At 41.6% G+C, this 19,511-nt stretch overlaps 1 protein-coding gene across 1 annotated transcript in view; it reads left to right on the forward strand.

Moving 5' to 3' along the window:
- COL4A5 (collagen type IV alpha 5 chain) overlaps nucleotides 1-16,141 on the forward strand; it is a 79,997-nt gene extending 63,856 nt beyond the window's left edge. Inside the window, exons 38-52 of the mRNA XM_054388600.1 lie at nucleotides 1,146-1,226; nucleotides 1,819-1,917; nucleotides 2,480-2,530; nucleotides 3,307-3,503; nucleotides 4,505-4,511; nucleotides 9,833-9,966; nucleotides 10,363-10,435; nucleotides 10,605-10,676; nucleotides 11,003-11,131; nucleotides 11,371-11,469; nucleotides 12,716-12,928; nucleotides 13,273-13,450; nucleotides 13,986-14,100; nucleotides 14,428-14,600; nucleotides 16,045-16,141. Of these exons, the coding sequence (XP_054244575.1) occupies nucleotides 1,146-1,226; nucleotides 1,819-1,917; nucleotides 2,480-2,530; nucleotides 3,307-3,503; nucleotides 4,505-4,511; nucleotides 9,833-9,966; nucleotides 10,363-10,435; nucleotides 10,605-10,676; nucleotides 11,003-11,131; nucleotides 11,371-11,469; nucleotides 12,716-12,928; nucleotides 13,273-13,450; nucleotides 13,986-14,100; nucleotides 14,428-14,600; nucleotides 16,045-16,126 (1,703 nt within the window). The 3' untranslated portion in view covers nucleotides 16,127-16,141. The remainder of the gene's footprint in view (nucleotides 1-1,145; nucleotides 1,227-1,818; nucleotides 1,918-2,479; nucleotides 2,531-3,306; nucleotides 3,504-4,504; nucleotides 4,512-9,832; nucleotides 9,967-10,362; nucleotides 10,436-10,604; nucleotides 10,677-11,002; nucleotides 11,132-11,370; nucleotides 11,470-12,715; nucleotides 12,929-13,272; nucleotides 13,451-13,985; nucleotides 14,101-14,427; nucleotides 14,601-16,044) is intronic.
- Nucleotides 16,142-19,511: the final 3,370 nt, after the last annotated feature.

Genomic DNA, 19,511 nt, shown 5'->3' on the forward strand with positions numbered 1-19,511 from the left:
ATACATCTAAACACAGTGGGGAATTGTTGGAGGGCTGCAGCTTCTCAATTTTTGGCAATCTTCTGCTTCTAAACTGTGTGCCATTGGAGTTGTCACTTCAAGAGTGTGTGAATGCATCACTTGAGAATGTCCTCTGAAATTACTCATCTGCTCTGGGGGGATGTAGCAGTTGTGTTAGGTAATGCTCTCCACTCCCCACAGCAGTCAGACTCTCACCTCCTCTGACCCACAAAATGCCCATGTTTGACTTCATATTTTTCCTTCATGAATCAATAAAAAATGTCACCAGGAAAACTGGGCTTTTTTAATACCACTTATTGTCTGCGTTCTAAGAAGAAGTCTTTCTGAAACAAAGAAATTAGGTTTTGCATTCTACTCTAGAGAATATGAGTAGAGTTATACATCAATTCTTTCATTCTCAGTTTAAATAAGCAAGGGGTTTAACTGTGCTGCATTTGCAGCAATAAAGGCTGTTGTACAAGCATGCTTGAGCTGCTTTAATGTAGGAAGTTAAGGAATTTTTAACAGTGTAGTCATGGCAGCAGGGAGCTTAGACGAGAACAAAACATGGCCATGAACCTCACAGGTTTTAACCTCTGCTTCATGTCATGCCTGAAAGATTGTGAAATGATTTATTGAGGCACTACCTTGATCAGGTTCAGGTGCTGTTCACAACACACACTGCAACAGACCAAGTGTTTTTCCTACCTGCCATTCAGTTCATGCTGTAGGGGTGAGAATCCACTGTAAATTCTAACTAAGACTATTTTTAGTAAGCTTCTTTTTTCAGGAAAGGAAAGGTATGTTGGAAAAGGACACCAACCACATCCCATAGTGCTTTTAATTTGCTGTCAGGCATCTGTCTCTAAAATGGTAATTTCCTAGCAGATTGCCAGATTTACTGTGTCCTTGGCCATGGGCACTCAACAGTTGAGAAGAGAGAGTCTTGAGAGTAGCAGTAAGGACAGCTGTGCTAGTTTGGTTTGTTTCTGTACATTCTTTGCTTCATAAGTCATCTCCTTGATCAGCTGCAAATCTGCAAAATTAACATAAATACAGTATCTTGATACAATTAATTAATTTGTTACTTAGGGCATCTCAGATTATATGTGAAGAGCCATTTTTGAAATGTCTGTACTTTACAGGAGCATCGGGGATTCCAGGACCAAAAGGTATCGAGGGGCCTCCAGGTAACCCTGGGCTGCCTGGGCCACCTGGACCAGTAGGTGAGCATGAACAGCAAAGGTCACCTGCTTCTGTGGAAAACATAACACATGAAGCCACTTCCTCTCCTCTTATATATTTAACATCATGAAAATGAATCTGTGTATATAGATGCTCAAACACTGTTGCACACTCAGTTCTCTGACTTTAAACAGAAAAGAAAGAAGTTTTGACTTTCTCTTGATGACTTGTGTCTGCTGTCGTAGTCATATCGTTAGTTATTGAAACAAGAAGTTACCTGTTTAAGTATTTACCAGCTTTATTTATGGCAAGTACTGCAAGTACTCCAGTGGCCTGACCTGTTTTTATAGGAGCAAAATTCTAATTTATCCTAAAGGGAAGCACTATATTATTTTTAGCAAGCACTAACAGCTTAAAAGATCACAGACGTAAAAGCCTTTTCTAAATTATCAGGGGAGGAGAGAGATAAAGGGAGAGAGAAAAAGGCTTTATATTAAGACTATACCCTTGTGAATGTATTGCATTGTCACTCTTTCAGATTCAGATGGTGAGGAGGTTGCTTTTGTTTCGTTTTGGTTTTTTTTTTATTGCAGGTTAGGCATTACTGTGCTAATGTATTGTCCCCCCTTCTAGGTGATACTGGTCGTCCTGGCCCCCCTGGCCCTTCAGGGGAGAAGGGACAGCCTGGTCGAGATGGTATCCCTGGACCAGCTGGTCAGAAGGGTGAACCAGGTTAGGTATCCTTCCTGGTTTTCTCCTTTTCATTGTGTTGTGAAGTCCTGTTCTCTCTATTCTGCATTCCCTATAACTGCCCATATACCTCTGAAGCTGCTCCTGTGTTTCCCAGCTGCTGAATGCTTCACAAAGGGTGCTGTCAGGCTGTCAGTACAGTAAAGTACAAGAATTCAATCGGCTCCTAGATTCTTACTAGCCAAGTTACACACCAGCCCCTCCCCTGTTCCTGTATTCCATGGTAGCTGTACTGCTTCAACTCAGCTCAGAATGGATCAACAGTGCAATTTCTGCCTTAAAGATAGAACCCCAACCAAAAATGCTGTGTATTAACTCCCAAAATCAGAAGGAGCATCTTGGGAATGGATGTAAATATGACAGTTACAGGTGCATTTGTAGCCTCTAGCTTTGGTGTAGGCTGGTGAGTGAATGAGAACCCTGGAAGTCTCAAGAAATCAGAGATTTAGGCAAACTGCACTTTTATCATTCTCAGCCTCATATTCCTGTTCCTAGAGACTTGACAGCTAAGTGTTCATTATTAACTGGATCTGTTTCTTCTCAGGTCTTCCAGGTGTTGGGCACCCAGGACCTCCAGGACTCCCAGGATTGTCAGGTAAAGTTTCTGTTTTCCTTTGTTTGAAAGGCTGAATGTAAAATACATTTTTACACACACACAAAAAAAAAGCACATTGTGTTTTCTGCCACAGTTGAATGCTGAAGCAAAAACTAAAGTAACACCTTTTTCTCAGCAGACCATTTTCAGTTAACAACAGTAATAAAAACACTCCTTACTGACTGCTGAAGGTTGTAACTTAGCAATCATGCAGACAGGATAAATCCACACAGGATCACAGTCTATTGTGTGGAACTTTGCTGTTTTCTGTCAGTAAATACAGCATTCATACAACAAATGACAAACAAAGCTGCCTGCTGTGTTTTCAAAAGGAACTTCACTACCTCAATTATATTACTTTCCAGTACTGTTGAAGCTCCTAAATCGCTCAAGCTTATTTGACAATTTTGCAAGTATACCTTAATTTTCAGCAGTGTCTTCAAAAACAATTATGAAGTCTTAATAATGACAGATTTCTTCACAGAAAACATAGCTTGTAGGCTTACAAATTCAGGGGATGTTTATGAATTACAGCATCACTGAGTAGTAAAGTGAGACTTAGTAAAACCTTTTAATGTCTCAGAAGTTACATCACTTCCTCCTGCAAGAATTATTAGCTCTAACTGTTTTCTGAATGTTAGACCAATATTACACTGTCTCGCTGCACAAATGAGGTGAGTTATGGCCAGACCTGCACCTTCTGCAAGTTGACATCTGGACTATTTTGCACATGACTTCATGACAGAATCAATAAACAGGGCTGTTTGCTTTTACAGGTCAAAAAGGAGAACTGGGGTTACCTGGCCCACCGGGGCCCCCTGGACTTCCAGGTCTGAAAGGAGAGCCAGGTTTCCAGGGATTCCCTGGTCTACAGGGTCCACCAGGTCCACCAGGATTACCAGGGCCACCTCTGGAAGGTCCTAAAGGTAGCCCTGGCCCACCAGGTGTTCCAGGAAGACCAGGTAAGAGCGTGGTCCATACCTATCAACATCTGCCAGTACTTTCGTATTTTGCTGGTAGGTTATCAGCCTTTAAACTTTCTTAGTTTATTTGGATGGATAAGCCAAGCCTCATGGCTTAGGTTTTAATGTTTACGGGCAACTAGAGGATTTTATTGCCAAAAGTAAGAGTATCTAAAATTAAACCAGTCTGAGTTTCTATGAATTTCTGATACCTGGCAGCAAAAGTCTAATGCGTTAATGACCGGGCGATTCTCCGCATGCTGTCCCAGTAATCACCTAGCGAGCACGGTGCCGGCCTCTCAACACCTGATACCTATGCAGTGCTGTCACCTGATCAGCAAATGTCATCACGCACAAAAAGCCAAAAGTAACAAACCCCATCATTTTAAGAGCCATGAAATCAAATTCACAGCATGATAAAATTGGATAGCTGCCTCTCCATCTTATCTCATGTAACATAAGTCATCGCTCCATTGTGCCACGTGGCTCCCATGGACTCAGTGCACCATCATGCCGTGTTCATCTTTCAATTCTCTGTTTGCATTTTGTTCCTGCACCAACTAATTTCTGGGAATGAAAAAAACACTATACTGAGGTAACATTGCTGAGCAACTCCCTGGCATGTATTAGAACTGGATTTGTATTTTGTCATAGAACTGCTCTTGAAAAACCTTTCTTAAATGAAACTGTCACAGCTCTGGCTCAAGCTTTTTGCTACATCTGGAGTCCAGAAGTATTCGGCCACCAGGAAGATTCATCTTACTTCACGTTTGATGTTCTCATTAAAGGACTATTCTGAAGCCAGGCTCTTCATTGATTACTGTTCTGCATGTCTGGGGAGGGACTTCTTACAAAGGCTTGGAATGATAGGATGAGGGGGAACAGATTTAAGCTGGAAAAGGGGAGATTTAGACTGGAAGAAATTCTTTGCGGTGAGGATGATGAAACACTGAAGCAGGTTGCCTGGGGAAATTGTGGATGTGTTCAAGGCCAGGTTGGACAGGGCCTTGAGAAGCCTGGTCTAGTGGAAGGTGTCATTGTCCCTGGCAGAGGGGTTGGAACTAGGTGATCATAAGGTCCCTCCCAACCCAGCCCATTCTATGATTGTATGAAATTAATGGAAATGTAATATTTGTATTTATTGCCCTTAAACTCTGACTTCAGGTTTTTCTGGTTTTGTGCTATTCAAAGATTTGTTTGGGGAAAGTTAGTTTTAAATTTGCACATTTGTAAAATAGCTGCCACACATGCATTGTTCATTTTGGGGTCTCAAGGGAGAGTTTAGTTTTACAGCACACACTTGGAAAGTCTTTAAGATTTGCTTTTTTCTCATATTTTATTATTCTTAATGGCAGTAGAAGCTTTTCTCTTGTGCAGAGCTGTAGGTTAATAATTCACAGACAGTCACAATTTCTTCCTGGTTTCCTATTTGGTTAGTAAAAGGAGGAGTGCATGCCTTCCCCTTTTCTCCTGGGGGAAATTACTCCTTGCTGTGCCCAGTGCTCTGACCAGTCAGTAGAGCATCCCTGCAGCAAGCTCTTAGTCCTAATGTGTTTCCCACTTTCCATGTGGCCTTGTCTCCTCTGCCTAGTTGCTTACTGGCCGGTAGGAACATGGGTCAAGTAATCTCAGCTCTGCTCACTGTGGTTAGAGTTGCAGCTGGGGCAAGTGGGAGGAGAAGTGAAGGAGTAAGAGATGATGAGATGCTGGACTCAGCTTTTGTATTTTAAGTGTGCCCAAATAAAGACCTAAGGTATCCTAGATCTCGGGATCTTACAAAGATTGTTTTTCTGTGTGTAGAGTGGTACAGCAGCTAGTTTTGGCATGGGGAGCTGACTGGTCTTTAAGAGTATGAGTGACTGGTCCAATTGGCTTTCATTTTTAAAAGATTCTTATACAGAGGACATCTCCAAACTCAAAAGATTAAAAAAAAAAAAAAAAAGTTAGGCAGCTCCTGATGTGTACTAAAACTACCAGCTAAGATTCTGTGGTGTTTTGTACTATTGGTGTTTTGATGAAACTTCTCATCCTGTTCCCACTTAGCTGTATAAATCAGGTGCTTACTGACTGCAGTCAGCTGGGAGGTAGAGCAGTGGTGGCACTCAATTTTTGCAATTTTTATGAACGTTGGTGAGGGGGAAGCAACCAGTGAGGTTTTGCTCAGCCATGTTCTCTCTCTTTCTCTCTCTTATTTCCATTTTTGTTGCATGCAATGTATAAAGTGAAGCATTTGGTTTGCTCAGTTATGTGTGAACTAATGTGGATAAACCAAACTATTATTGCAGTTCTGGTACAATCAGCACTCCAGCCTTTTGTTTCAAGTGATAACGGTCTATTGTTGGAATGCTGATTTTGTAACATTTCAACATAAGGCAGTTAGTCATAAAAGCAGCTGTGTGGTTGTCAAATTACCCCCCTTCTAGGGACAAATAAAACTAGAAGCTGTATGAGTATAGTGTTTGTCGTTGACTTCTAGATGTATTCTAAGATTAGTAAAAGTGATGAAGTCAAACATGATGTAGCTCTCTGACTAAAGTTGAGTTTCCCTCAAAACAAATGCTGATAGATGGTGTTGGAACAGATGTATTAACTCATTAGAAAATTAAGCTTTTGTTGCCCTGAAAATTGGCTTGCTCTTAGTCCACATGTCTGTTTTCATTGCTACGAATAATAATAGTTTGGTGGTTTGCATACTGTATATAAAGGAATATTGAGCTAAATCTAAAAAGAAAGGTTTAGTTGAATATGTTAGCTTGTTGATATTTCTAACAATTTTGATGTTTTTCCCCTTGTCTTAATGATGACCTTGGTGAACTCTGACCCCCTACTCCCAGGTCCCTCAGGTTAGCCCCTTAACTCCAACATAATAACTTTGCATGAAAATGAATGTGTATACTTTTGTACTGTCTAAATATAGATATGCCAAGTCATTTCTCAGACATACCTTTTAATTTGTGGCAGGAAAGAAAAGCTTAGAGTTGGCTTTCAGACTCTGTGTTGTCGTAGGACTGGCATAGAAAGGACATAGTGTTGTGCTCCCCATGGTGGAAGATCACTGGGTCCAGATTTGCAAGGCTGTTATAAAGTGTCCCCAGGTCTGAACCTTGTGTTAGCATCTTTATTCTCAGTGCAGCTGAACGCAATATATACACTGGGTTTCATCTTTTTGAGAGCACATTGCTTTGTCCTCCCATGCCTTTGCTGTGCAATTGTGTTGCAGCTTGGGTGAGTGACAGTATTCGTTTTTGTTAACACCTACTACTGTTGATTTTGAACACTCTCAAGTGACTTAAATAAATTAGATGCTTCTTTTATACCAACAGTGTCTGTAGGGAAATTTATAGAGTAACAGTGAGGCTTTACTTTCCCAATGTAGAGCATTATAACTCTGCAGCACAGAGAAATCCACATTCCCATTGCTTTGCTTCACCAGCACATGGAGAGGAAATGAGGAAAGCCCTTCCTTTCACGTGCATTTCATGAAAATGAAGCATACAGTCCTCCTCTCCCTAAGGGTAGGGCAGTGGAGCAGGACTGGTAAGAACATGGCTATTTTCACAGGCTTATCATAATTTTAGTTTATCAACTTTTAACATCTGTGTCTAGATTGAAAATGACTTGGTGTATCTGTTTAATAATCATGATGTCTTCAGGTTTTGCTATGACCTTCAGGAAACAAAGAAAATTCAGTGAAGGAATACATGTTAGTTTGTAGTGTCCTGTCCTAAGTACTGCAAGGTAGCAAATGTGGTAGCCCCTGATGTCTGGGTCCTAGCTTTATGCTGCATGTAAAACAGTGAATGTGGCCTTACCTTTTCATTAAATGGTGGTCACAAGCAGTAACCACACTTCGAGTGAGGACAAGCATCATGGGTATGCTGAGGGGAACTTAGCAATTGCTTCATGTTTTGTTCCACCCTTGTGACTCTGCTCTGCCAGAATCCCATAATCAAAGAGTATAGGACAGATTTATTAATCATAGCAAAACTTACCTAATGGTGAAATATAGTTTATAAGTACTTAACAGTAACAATGAAATATCCATGTCGTTATTTTTAACAACTGTGTTATTTGGTAAATTATTTTAAATACTAGCTATATGTCAGAAAGAGTGCATTGAGGTAAACCTGATGTGTATTTACTGTAGTTTTTAGCAGCAAACTGCATGGTGATACATTGATAGATTTAAATCATTTCACTGGCATGAAAGATGCTAGTGGCACAGGAGCTCAAATATGTATTAATTGAGGAGCATGGTAGGGACAACCAGCTTACCTTTGGAAAAGAGGACATTTAAGTGATTTTTCTAAGGATGTTACCACATGCCATTCTCCATGATGCCCTCAAACTGGTAAATTAGTAGATTGAGGTATTTTTATCAAGAAAAAATAAATCCCACAAGACAACAAATTTTTTATGTCTTTAAGTTCTGCTGTGTCTTTGCCTATAGCATTTGCAGCCCTGATGATACACGGCCAGTCCTACTTACCATTCTGAAGAGGGTATAAGCCTACTTTTCAGACCTAGACTTGTATTCAAGAGAGCTGAGGCTCATATAGGTGATAAGTCCTTCTGTTAATCGTGCTTCCCCCTACCCAAAGCAGAATTTTGCTCCAGAGTTAAGTTGTCCTGCATATTTGCCAAGCTCCAGGCCCTGTGATGTTGAATATTGTCAGTGAAATGGTTAAACGGTTCAACCCCCATTGTGAGTAGGACTAACCAGTCACAGGCCTCAGCTGTAATATTAAAGCAGTAACACATTCTTCAGTAAAGCTTTAAACGTGCTGCTAAGTGTCAAATTAGTCTCAGTAGAGCCTAGTCACCAGAATAACTTGTATCTGAAAATACATACCCTTGTGTATTCATGTATGGTTTTATGCATGCATGTGGATTATACTGTATATACAAAATATGCTGGTGAAATGGGTTGGTGTGTAGTGTATTTGCTGTCATCCGTGCTATTTCTAACTAGTAATCTTGTTTTGTACTGTGTGATGTCTGATCCTTCTAACATCGATCATTGGGCTTTGGTGAACTCTGATCCTTCCAGGTCTTCCAGGTTAGACTCTTAACTCGGTCACTTTATTTTACTGCGTTGCACTTGATGTAAGAGAAACGGATGTTTTCCTGTCACTCTGCCATTATCTTCTTAAGGACTGTGGTTATCCTGCAGATCGTACGTGTTTGATTGGCATGCCTCAGGTGGTAACCTGGTATTATTTTGCATGTGTACAGTACTAGACCAGTGCAGAAGAGCAAAATGAACCCAAAAAAATCCTTGCATGATGGGATGTTTTCTGTAGATGAAACTGCTGCAAGATATGTATGAAATCTGGTAAAACACTGGTGTTGGTTAAAAAAGAAACATTTTTGAAGGAATGCTATATTCAGATTTGCATGCAGAAATACAGCTCATCAAATGTATCCACTGCATATAGACTATTGAGGGTGTCAGAGGAGACATTTAATTATTCAAGGCTGCAGAAGAATTGAAAACTCAGCACGCTGATAAATGTTACTGAATTTGTTGTGCCACAGGAGAGAATGCCATAGCACTGTCCTGCAAAGAGATCCTTTTGTTAATCCAATTATGAGATCTAACTTGTAAAATGTTATTAGCTGTTGCTGCACTTGCTTACAGTTTGTTTTGCCACAACATAACATCAGTTACCTTCTGTTTAAATGGTCTAGCATGGAGAAAATAATTGAAGACCAGCCCACTTCCTCTATTGAATTTACACAATGTAATTCTACTACAGCCAAACAAATCAGTGGGAGGGAAAGTCCCTCAATGAAGGAGGTTTCTGCACCTTGGATTATCAAGGCAAGACAGAATGGTGGGCTTCTCACTGCTCAGCAGTCAGTATACACTGGGCTCCTCAACAGGAGTATCAAATCCCAAAAGCAAGAAAGCAGCAATGTTTTATGTTGTTGAGACTGGCTTCTAAAGGAATTCAGTCTAAGATAGCACTTGGGAGATGCTGAGTGTAATGCAGGTCAGCAGGGGTTATATTTGTACCATCCAATTTTGGGTTTCTTGGCTCCGACTAAAGGCACCAGTTTGGTCACTGGTAAGCTTCTAAGGCAGATTAGCTGCACTTTCTTCTGGACAGACCTGCTTCTCGTCACCTAGATAAGGAGCCTTTCTTCCTGATTTGGGTAGCGCAAATATTTCCTCCATTTATCTTCCTTTTAGTTTATCCTCAATTCAGCCTTGAAATAGAGCTGGGCAGTCAAGCCAAATTATCTTTAATTTTTTTTTTCTTTACACTGAAGGAACAAGCTTGAGGAGAATGGTTGATATATACTGATCTTTGTGTATTTGTTCTGCAATGTTAAGGTCCACCAGGCCCAGAAGGTCCACGAGGGCCACCAGGCAGTGGAGGACTTAAAGGGGAAAAAGGGAACCCAGGTCAACCTGGCCCACCTGGTCTAACAGGGCAAAAGGGAGATCAAGGACCACCTGGACGCCAGGTAGGACAAGAAATGGAGTTTTCCTCCTGGTTTATTTTTAGATGCATTAAAAATGGAATATATTTGGGTGGAATATGCAGTAAAAGCCTCAATGTGTTAGCTAACAGCCTGTCTTGCAGCAAATCAAAGGGTCTTTCCATTCATTATTCCCCAGGATCTGGGCAGGATGTCCCCATTCTATTCCCATGGGAGCTGGAGCTGTCGATGCATGCTCCATGTCACAGTGTTCTCTGACAGCTCCCTCTCCAACAGTGAGCAGAACGCCTAGCCTCAGCCCTTCAAAGCACTACTGTGCAGACCCAGAGTGAGATTATTTGTCCCCCAGACACCTTTCCTGTCTCTTTTTGTGAAACTCCTGAGGAGATGAGTGAATAACATGAAACCTTTCTTTTCCAGGGGGATCCTGGTCGTCCAGGTCTGAATGGAATGAAGGGTGACCCCGGTGTTCCAGGTGTTCCAGGATTCCCAGGTATTTAACTGGGTATTCCCAGGTATTTGACTAGCATTTCAAGTGAAAACCTCCAGATACAGTAACAGCAACCCTAGGAGAAAAGAAGCCTGACTTTGGCCATTCCTGCAGCAGAGTTGTAATGCAGCAGGTTGTTTCACTGTGTAACTGTGTGCATTTGATGTTTCAGGTATGAAGGGCCCCTCTGGACCTGCAGGACCTGCTGGCCTCACAGGCAGTCAAGGGCTGCCAGGCCCACCAGGTAGGAGAGTCCTGGGCTGTGTTACTGTTGCTCTTGCTCCCTGCCGGTGGAGTTTGTTACACAGAGGCAGAGCTGAGTTGACTTATTAACCCTACAAGAAATCTCAGCATATTTTAGACTCAGTCTACAAGGACTCACCACTGCAAGGGCTGCCCTTTGGCAGGGAGGGGTGTCACCAAGAACGCTTCTTTGCCTTGTATATACACGTAGATTTTTGCACTGATAAGGAGTTCTTGACTTCTGAGTTTGCGATAAAGGCTAAGAGAAACTGCTTCTCCTGCTCTCTTCACCCTTGGTTTATCTAATACTAAGCTGCTTTCTCTCAGGTCCACCAGGTTTGCCAGGTACCATTGGACGAAGCATTGTTGTCAAAGGTGATCCTGGTCCCCCTGGTCCTCCAGGACAGCCAGGGTCAAAAGGGCCACCTGGACTGCCAGGGCCACAGGGATTGCCAGGTATGATCCTAAGTGACTGCTGAGAAGATGCCCAAGAAGGGTAGTTGGCTGCAGGCTGCAACTTGAGTCATGTGGCAGAGGCTACAGGGACAAGTTACTGACAAGCAAGTGGTAATAGATAAATGTAGGGTTCTGCCAGACACAACTGCTTTAATGGCCTGTTCTTGCCTAGTGTATCATGAAGAAACAATTGATGTGTCCCAGACAATTTAAAGATTTCAGTTACGCATTCGTTGTAGGTCCAACTGGTCTTCCTGGTGACCCAGGGCGAGATGGACTACCAGGTTTTGATGGCCCAGCAGGACGTAAAGGAGAGAGAGGGCTTCCAGGCCAGCCAGGTATGTTTATCCTATGAGGAACCAGAGAAAAAAAGAGATGCTCCCTTTTTTGTGCTGATCTTTGGGGTCAGATCTTTGCCTCATGGGAATAATAATAAAAATCATAATTTTAGAATTTCCTTAATGCAAAAATATTTCAAGCAGATGAACATCTTTGGTTTGGAATATTCTTGGACCCAACACCTTGCTGGTGACTGCTGAATAATGTTGAATACTTGAGCTCAAGCTTCACGGCATCCCCTTTGCAGCACAGATGATGCACTGGAGATAACGACAAAACAGAAGAGAGATTAGTAAAATAATTTTCATTTTGCACAGAAATCATTAATTTAATAAAGGAAAGAATTTCAGCAAAGGCAGAGATCAGGCAACCATGGCAGCTATTGTTTAGAATTACCACCTTATGATTTGACAAATCAGTCTGGACACTGGAACTCTTTTCTAATGATGACGATACATATTAAGTAGCTATATATTGCAACTTGTGAGGAAGTGTTTGAATTTAAACAGTTAAACCAGTACAAAAATCTGGAATGCCTTTTTTCCTTTTTCTCTGCGTAGCTCTGTGAAATCTGTTAGCATTATTTCAATGAAAAAATGTAAATAACGACGACTGTGGAATAACACAGTCTAAATATTTGTAGATTTATTTCCTGATATTTTTGGTGTTCAAGAACAAATGCCTTTTCTGGTGCCTTTCTGAGGCATATGATTCATTTTTGCTCTCATTCAAGGTTGCTCCACGTTTTGCTGTTTTCTCTTCATCTTGGAGGGCTTTAGCTCCTGTTACCAGAGCAAGTGAGCGCTTGCTGCGGTAACAAGTGAGCTTCTGTTTCTGGCTCTGCCATTTATTTTGTCATCTTGAGTAAGATGTTTGAACATTATCTTATTAAGCTGCATACACAGATTAATGTTTTGGAAATGGAAAGCTGATTTGGACTAATTCCAGTGGTTGTCATGTCAGCTGCTGTCATTATCTTAGTGCCTCACAGTTCTGAACGTATTTAACTTCACAATACCTACCCCTCCAGCACAGGGATGTTGCAGTTATTTTATAACTGGCTATGACAGCCTCAGTGATTTAACCAAGGCTACATGAAAAAAATAATGTGTGGAAGACCATGTTAGCAGATGCCAGGTCCCCTTAACCACATGACCATGCTGCCTTTCAGAGCTACACGAGTCCTGAAAGAGCAAGAAATGTTATTAATCAATACCTTCTGTTGTGCTTCTCTTGTGCAAACAGGTTCACGAGGAATACAGGGACCTCCTGGTCCTGATGGCTTACAAGGCCCACCCGGTCCTCCTGGAACAGCTTCTGTTGCTCATGGATTCCTTATAACTCGGCACAGCCAGACCAGGGATACACCACTATGTCCACAAGGAACATCAAGGATATATGATGGATTCTCTCTTCTGTATGTGCAAGGAAATGAGAGAGCACATGGCCAGGATCTAGGTGAGATACGCTGTATGCCGTCTTTAAGGGGAAGGAGGGTCTAGCTGCTTCTGCACATGCTCTGGTTATGTAATGATATGGCAGCCTCAGTGATTTCTTACATGAGGATGGGGATTGCATGCTAAGATCTACTGCCTCCAGAGGCTGCCCATTAGAATTCAGGATGAAAGAATGTAAACCAAACCAGAGGAGCTATTTTTTCTCCCCATGTGCCAGTTTGATAGGACATGCTGTGCACTCACAGGAGGAGAGGAAGAATACACAATTACTGTTCTCAGGGATTTGCTATAAAAAGCAATGAAGTGAAAACTCAGCTGTCACATTTTGTGTGTCTTACTCTGTAGGTACTGCTGGGAGCTGTCTTAGACGCTTCAGCACGATGCCCTTCATGTTCTGCAATATCAACAACGTTTGTAATTTTGCATCAAGGAATGACTATTCCTACTGGCTGTCAACTCCAGAGCCAATGCCGATGAGCATGGAGCCACTGACTGGGCAAAGCATCCAACCCTTCATCAGCCGGTGAGACAAGCAGGCTGCCAGGGCTCTCTCTTAACACCTGGATCAATAGCACATCCTACCCTGGAGTTGCCAACATGCAGGCTGGGTGTTAGGAGATCAGTCTGTCATGTTTTGCTCTGCGAGACACTAGAGAATCAACTTGTTTTAAAGTATTCATTGTCTCTAAAGCTCTGTCTGTGTGCAGCAGTGATAGGATAGTTGCAGGCTGTAAGAGCTGTCCTGGACTGAGGGAGCTCTGTAGTCAACAGTGTGAGATCACCATGGACAGGAAAAAGAACATGGCAGCCACTAGCTCTAGGATCAAGCCACTCAACTCGGGGTTTTGAGCTTCCAGTCTTCTATTGAGGAACTGCTTCAATGTTTTAGCCAATGGTTGTTAGTGGAAATACAACTGGATGTTGCACTGCAAATATGTGACAAGTAGAAGTCTCACTTAATAGGACTACTGCTCCCAGGCTAGTTGTCCTCCCTTTTTGTGTAAGAATTTTAATGAAACATACTCATATTAAAATATCATCTCTTCCTCTGTGTCTAGATGTGTTGTGTGTGAAGCTCCTGCTATGGTGATAGCTGTCCACAGTCAAACCATTCAGATTCCTTCGTGTCCTCTAGGCTGGGACTCCCTCTGGATTGGTTACTCCTTCATGATGGTAAGAAATGCCTCTTACTCCACAAGTGGCTAGTACCCACTTCTGTCCTCAATTAGCTGCTTTAGGACTTTGTTAAAAAGTACAGTGGTTGTCATTGGAAAGCCTCTACCTGCAGTTACCAAGTATGGTAAGTCAAGACTGATTTTCACTACACGGAGCCCAGTGTAATGCAGTTATGGAGGTGGTGCCTGACATTGCTGTCAACCAAAATCTCAACCAAGAATGAACATCAGTTCTTTCAGTAGCTGAATGCTATGCTCCTTAATTTTTAGCACCTACTGTAAAATTCCTTGCTCATGTGTTTCTTTTCTCCACTCCCTACACCAGCACACCAGTGCTGGAGCAGAGGGCTCTGGACAGGCCTTGGCATCGCCTGGATCCTGTTTAGAAGAATTCCGCTCGGCTCCCTTTATTGAATGCCATGGTCGTGGCACTTGTAATTACTATGCCAATTCATACAGTTTCTGGCTGGCAACTGTAGAGGTGTCAGAAATGTTCAGGTAAGACAGCCTCTTCCCTGGATATTGCTTTATTCCAGAGTGAGCGCTTTGGAAACTGAATCTATTCCAAAGATCAAAAGAGATTTGTTTATGGGGTATATGGAAATCATTTAGCTTGTTTTCCCCCTCACAACCAGTTTTTCAAGTGTTTCCTTGGTAAGCCTTTAGTATTATGTAAAAACTTGCTAGGGCACATTCTGCTTTGCAAGGAGTCATACTCTTTATGTCAATTCTTACATTCACTAGTACCTTCTCTGAAAGTTGTCCTAGTGTAGTTGTAGTTATTGTATTGAGAGCCTGAAAGATCAGTTCTGATTATATTTTTCTTGCCAGGCCTTTCAAGAGATTCAGATGTTTGAAAAGGTAGTTCACAGACATACAAGTGGCAGGTATGAGGGCAAGATTAACTCTTCACAAGTCTTTGTAGTCTGTTTTTAAAAGATGTGTGAAGAAGGTTTCATACCCTCCATGGCAAGCATTTTTTCCAGCAGTTTGCAGCAGGATGACATTTTAGCTGCAAAGAAGCCAGTGGACATTCTGTCCTCAGCTTCTCCACAGGTAGCATTTCAGTCTGTCAGCTTTTTCCCTCTCAACTGGAGTAGCAAAACTGTTTTTTCTTTGAAAAATCATCTCCTCATAGAATAAATTGCTACTGCCCTGTTTGTGTACTGATAAAAACCTCAGACATACTCCCACTGCCAGCAAACTGAAAAAGGTAGTTGTGTGGTAGAGGGCTGGCAACGTGCAGTGTGCTATACAGCAGTAGTGGCCCCTAACTTGGTTTTGTGTAATGCTTACAAACATGATACTGACTCTGTATTAAATAGTCATCACTGTAAGTCTTCAGGGTAGTTGATCAGTGGTAATTTGCTGGTAACTGACTGGTAAAAGCTGCCTACTAGTAACTACCATGCACCTTTGAGTTTTGTCTCTCATAAACAGAACTTACTTTTTTTAAGAAACATTTAAAATTTGGGCTTGCTCTGTGTACATACATTACACAGATTTGTTCTGTTAGTCTCCTACCTCCCTACCCTTTAGGGATATAAATACATTGGTAAAGCCATCACTTAAATGCAGCTCTCATTGCAGCAGTATTTTTAATGGGTTGTTAAAGTCTGCCAAGACCCCAGAAATACTGTCTCAAATGTGCAAAATTCACCTTCCATTTGTTTTGGAGTTTGTGCTACACCATATCCTAGCCCAGAAGAGCTGATCTGCTCCCACTGTGTGTGCTGAGACACTGGGCAAAGCCGAGCCACTCACCTGGTGCTGAGGACACGCAGAAAGATCACTCCTAAGGAAGACTCTCAAATACAGGATTCACTCCCCACTTACATATTTAAGTGTTATTTTAAACTATGAATTAAGGAGAAGTTTGAAGGATCAGTTCTGTAAGCAAAGAAAAAGCTAACCTAACCTTACCTTTGTGTCTGTCGACCAGTAAACCTCAGTCAGAGACACTGAAAGCTGGAGATTTGAGGACGCGGATTAGTCGTTGTCAAGTTTGCATGAAGAAGACGTAACGGCTTGGAGAATGTTTTATGAAACAGTTGAAAATTCCTAAGATGCACTGTCTTCCAGCTGCAACAATGGTGCTACTGTGCAGAAAGAAAAGAAAAAAGAAATCCAAACTGTTTTAACCATGCAAATTCAAGTGTACCTCACTTGTGTGCCAAACCAAGGGTTGTTTGGTACATGTTTGACAACAGGACTAAGCTGAAAGGATCGACCTCTTGGAAACAGAAACGAACACTTGAGGTTTACAAAGGATCAGAAGATGACATTTTTCATTTCTCTCCCTGTACCAAAATGGCACCTTTTTGATCAACCAAGAGAAAAAAGAAAAACACGACACACTGAGTATGTTTAAAATAACAAGACTGCAGTTTTGAAAAACATTTTTCATGGTGCTACTAACCCTACTGTATCCCAGGTTTTTAATATGACATTTTAAGCTTATTTCTCTTTGTAAGTAATTAAATGTGTATATTATGTAAACACCTTCATAGCCAAGACTTTTCAGTCAGTTAGAAACAAACCAGACTGATATAAAAATGCTTATGTCTAAAATTAAAACATATGGCAGTATTTTATTATAAAACTTGTATTACAAAGAGAATTTTACCCTTCTTATGCCAACTTATTCATTTAATATTTCATTTCCTTCCTCAGTTGCCAACCTGATGTGTTTGGGAAATGCAGTTATTCTGAACTCATTTTGATCAGGGTTTTAAATGTCATACACCTTGCCATCAGTGGATTTTTTGTTCTTAGAAATCCCAATCCACTTGAAAAGTGGGGTTTCTATCTCGTGAAAATGTGTGAAATTATTAGCCATATTCTATAGCCTTCTTTCATGAATAAGTGTCATGTTCACATTTTAGTAATCAGTTTGGTTTAACAAAACCTGTTCCTTGGGCATATCCAGTTACCAAAGTGTTTAAGATGATGCTTACATGAACCTCTGCTCTGAAGTGGTGTCATGCATTGTATCCAAAACAGTGTACACGCTGAGAAACCTTCTGAATAGAATAAAGCTGGTGGAAACTTTCCTATTTACGTATTAACCTTTTAATCTTATGTGAATTTATACATACCCACAGTGTATTTACAGTATGCAGCAACTCATGTCTGTATAGTTCACATAAGGCCTTGAAAGATGGTGCATGCAGCCTTTCTGATGTCGTTTTGTAAGCCTCCTCCTGTGTGTGTCTTGGTGTCACTACTTGTGCAATAGCTGAAAAGTGATCACTTTGTGTGTTGTAACTGGCCAGCTGCTCTGGTCAGTGCTGTTTCATTTACTCCTGGGTACAAACAGAGCCCCCAAGAAAGCCAGTGACTCTAGTGTTTGTGTTGTACATTGCCACCTCAATTATCAATACAATTGAACTTGTGAATTAACATACTGCTTTATACCCATGAAGTAGATTTGTTTATTGACTATTGTTAAGTAATTTATCTGCTAATGGCTGCTTGTTCTCACCTTTCAGCTATCAGTGTAAACACACGGTGTCAAGAATCTCCTTGGTTTATGCATGTTGGACAAAAAACATAGCACTGGGGACTGACCCTGTGGCAGTGATTTATACAATGAGATTGGTGCTGATTGCAAAAGCTTTCTACTCAGTATGGAACTCAAGTTCTTCAGTTTAAAGTGCAAACTATAAATAGCTTTGTCTCTTGTCAATTAGCTGCCATTATGTATGTTGGTGGAGAGTGGGGCAATTCAGCAATGTGCATCCTTCAGCTCATTCTTGTTTGGTTTGCTGGTGCATATAGCAATAAACTGAACCTGCTGCTACCTCCAAATCAAGAACCTGTTACCAAAGCTGAAACAAAATAGTAAGTTTCTTTTGGTAAATACAAGCCCTCCTCTTACTGCTGGCTCCTCAGAAGCCTAAAATGAACATAGCAGCTTATTCCTAGCCTCCTCAAAAAAACAAACAACAGAGGAATGGATGCTATGGTGAAGGGGCTCCCAGCCCTTCCCTACCCACAGCCCCTGTCTGGTGCTCACCAACAATGAGTGTTCTTATGTGGGGAGCTGGGAAGGGGCCGAACACATTTGTTCAGTACTGCATAACCAGTGCTTCTTTCTAAGACCTGGGCTTGTCTTGCAGCATGTGAAACAAAGCACACTGAATTGGAAAGAGAGAAGATACATTCCAGTCTAAGCTAGCACCCAGAAGAGCTGGTCCTGTGGCAGCTTCACATCCCAAACCTGTGAGCTGGTCCCAGAAAACCAAAATATACGAAGTAGCTACACCTCTGATGGACAGATACATTTTGTGTTCTGTTCCTGCAGCTCTCACCCTCACCTGGAGAATAGCCCTGAACCTTAATCAGTTTCAGGCTGGGATTTCCAAATGGCCTTATTTTTTGCTAAAAGAAAAACTGTCTAGAGAGGAAAGAGCATCTTTTATCTGAGACCTGCAGCAGAGATTCAAGAGATGCTGGTTTAATTGCCACCACACATTCTGTGCCTTAGGGCAGCTAAATCACTTGACCTGTGTTGGATCAGTTACTGATCCATAAAAGCAAGTGTGGTTATTGTTTTCTCCTACTTCTTGACTGCTTAGACTGTAAGCTCTTTGGGGCAGAGACATTGAGGGGGCTCAAATGTTGGTTGAGGCCACTAGGTGCTATCCATCAGTATATAAATATTAAACTACAGGTAAAAGCTTGTGTTTGCTGATTTATTATTCAAGTTGAAAAACCAGTCAAACATTAGAGCTTTAAAATAGTCCTCAACAAAACCTAAACCTGAGAACATCACTTCTCCATCTACAGCATTTCCCCCAAGTATGGTTTGTTTTTAATTAAAGCTTTTATTCTCATAATTGTGGAAAAGTTAATCTTGATCCTGGAAAGCAGTACCTCACTGTATTTTAAGCTGCACACTTGAGCCACTCGAGGGCACCACAGAGCTTTGAAAGCAGAACAGAAGCCACTCCTGGCAGTGCCTGCATGCAGCCGTGACTTCAAAATGGGGAGTGCATTGCCTGTGCTCAGGTTTAATTAGTCTTTCTAGGGTATCTCACTGACAAAAAGGACACTACTGCTAATGGAAGTCAGGAGCAGTGAATAGCTCAGGGACTAGCAACAGTGTTCTACATTTACAATGTAGGGTAAGTACCTACTTTTGGAAGGAAGATGTAATTCAACCACTTCTACCAGACAGGTGACCAGTGCCTAAGCACAGTCTCAGCTGGCAGCAAGGTGAAGAGTAACTGCTTAGCAAAGCAAACTGCTCTCATTAGTAAAGGGACTTGCTACAGCCCCTGGGTGCAGCTCTCAGTGGTGGTTGAGGCTACTCTGCCCACAAGCAGCTTCAGTGCCTGGTGAGCTGGATTTACTTGGCAGCCAGTCTCCTAAAACCCTAACACTTCTTTTAAAAGTTTTAAATTA

This window comes from Indicator indicator, chromosome 17 (genome assembly GCF_027791375.1).
Source record: "Indicator indicator isolate 239-I01 chromosome 17, UM_Iind_1.1, whole genome shotgun sequence".
Lineage (NCBI taxonomy): Eukaryota > Metazoa > Chordata > Aves > Piciformes > Indicatoridae > Indicator > Indicator indicator.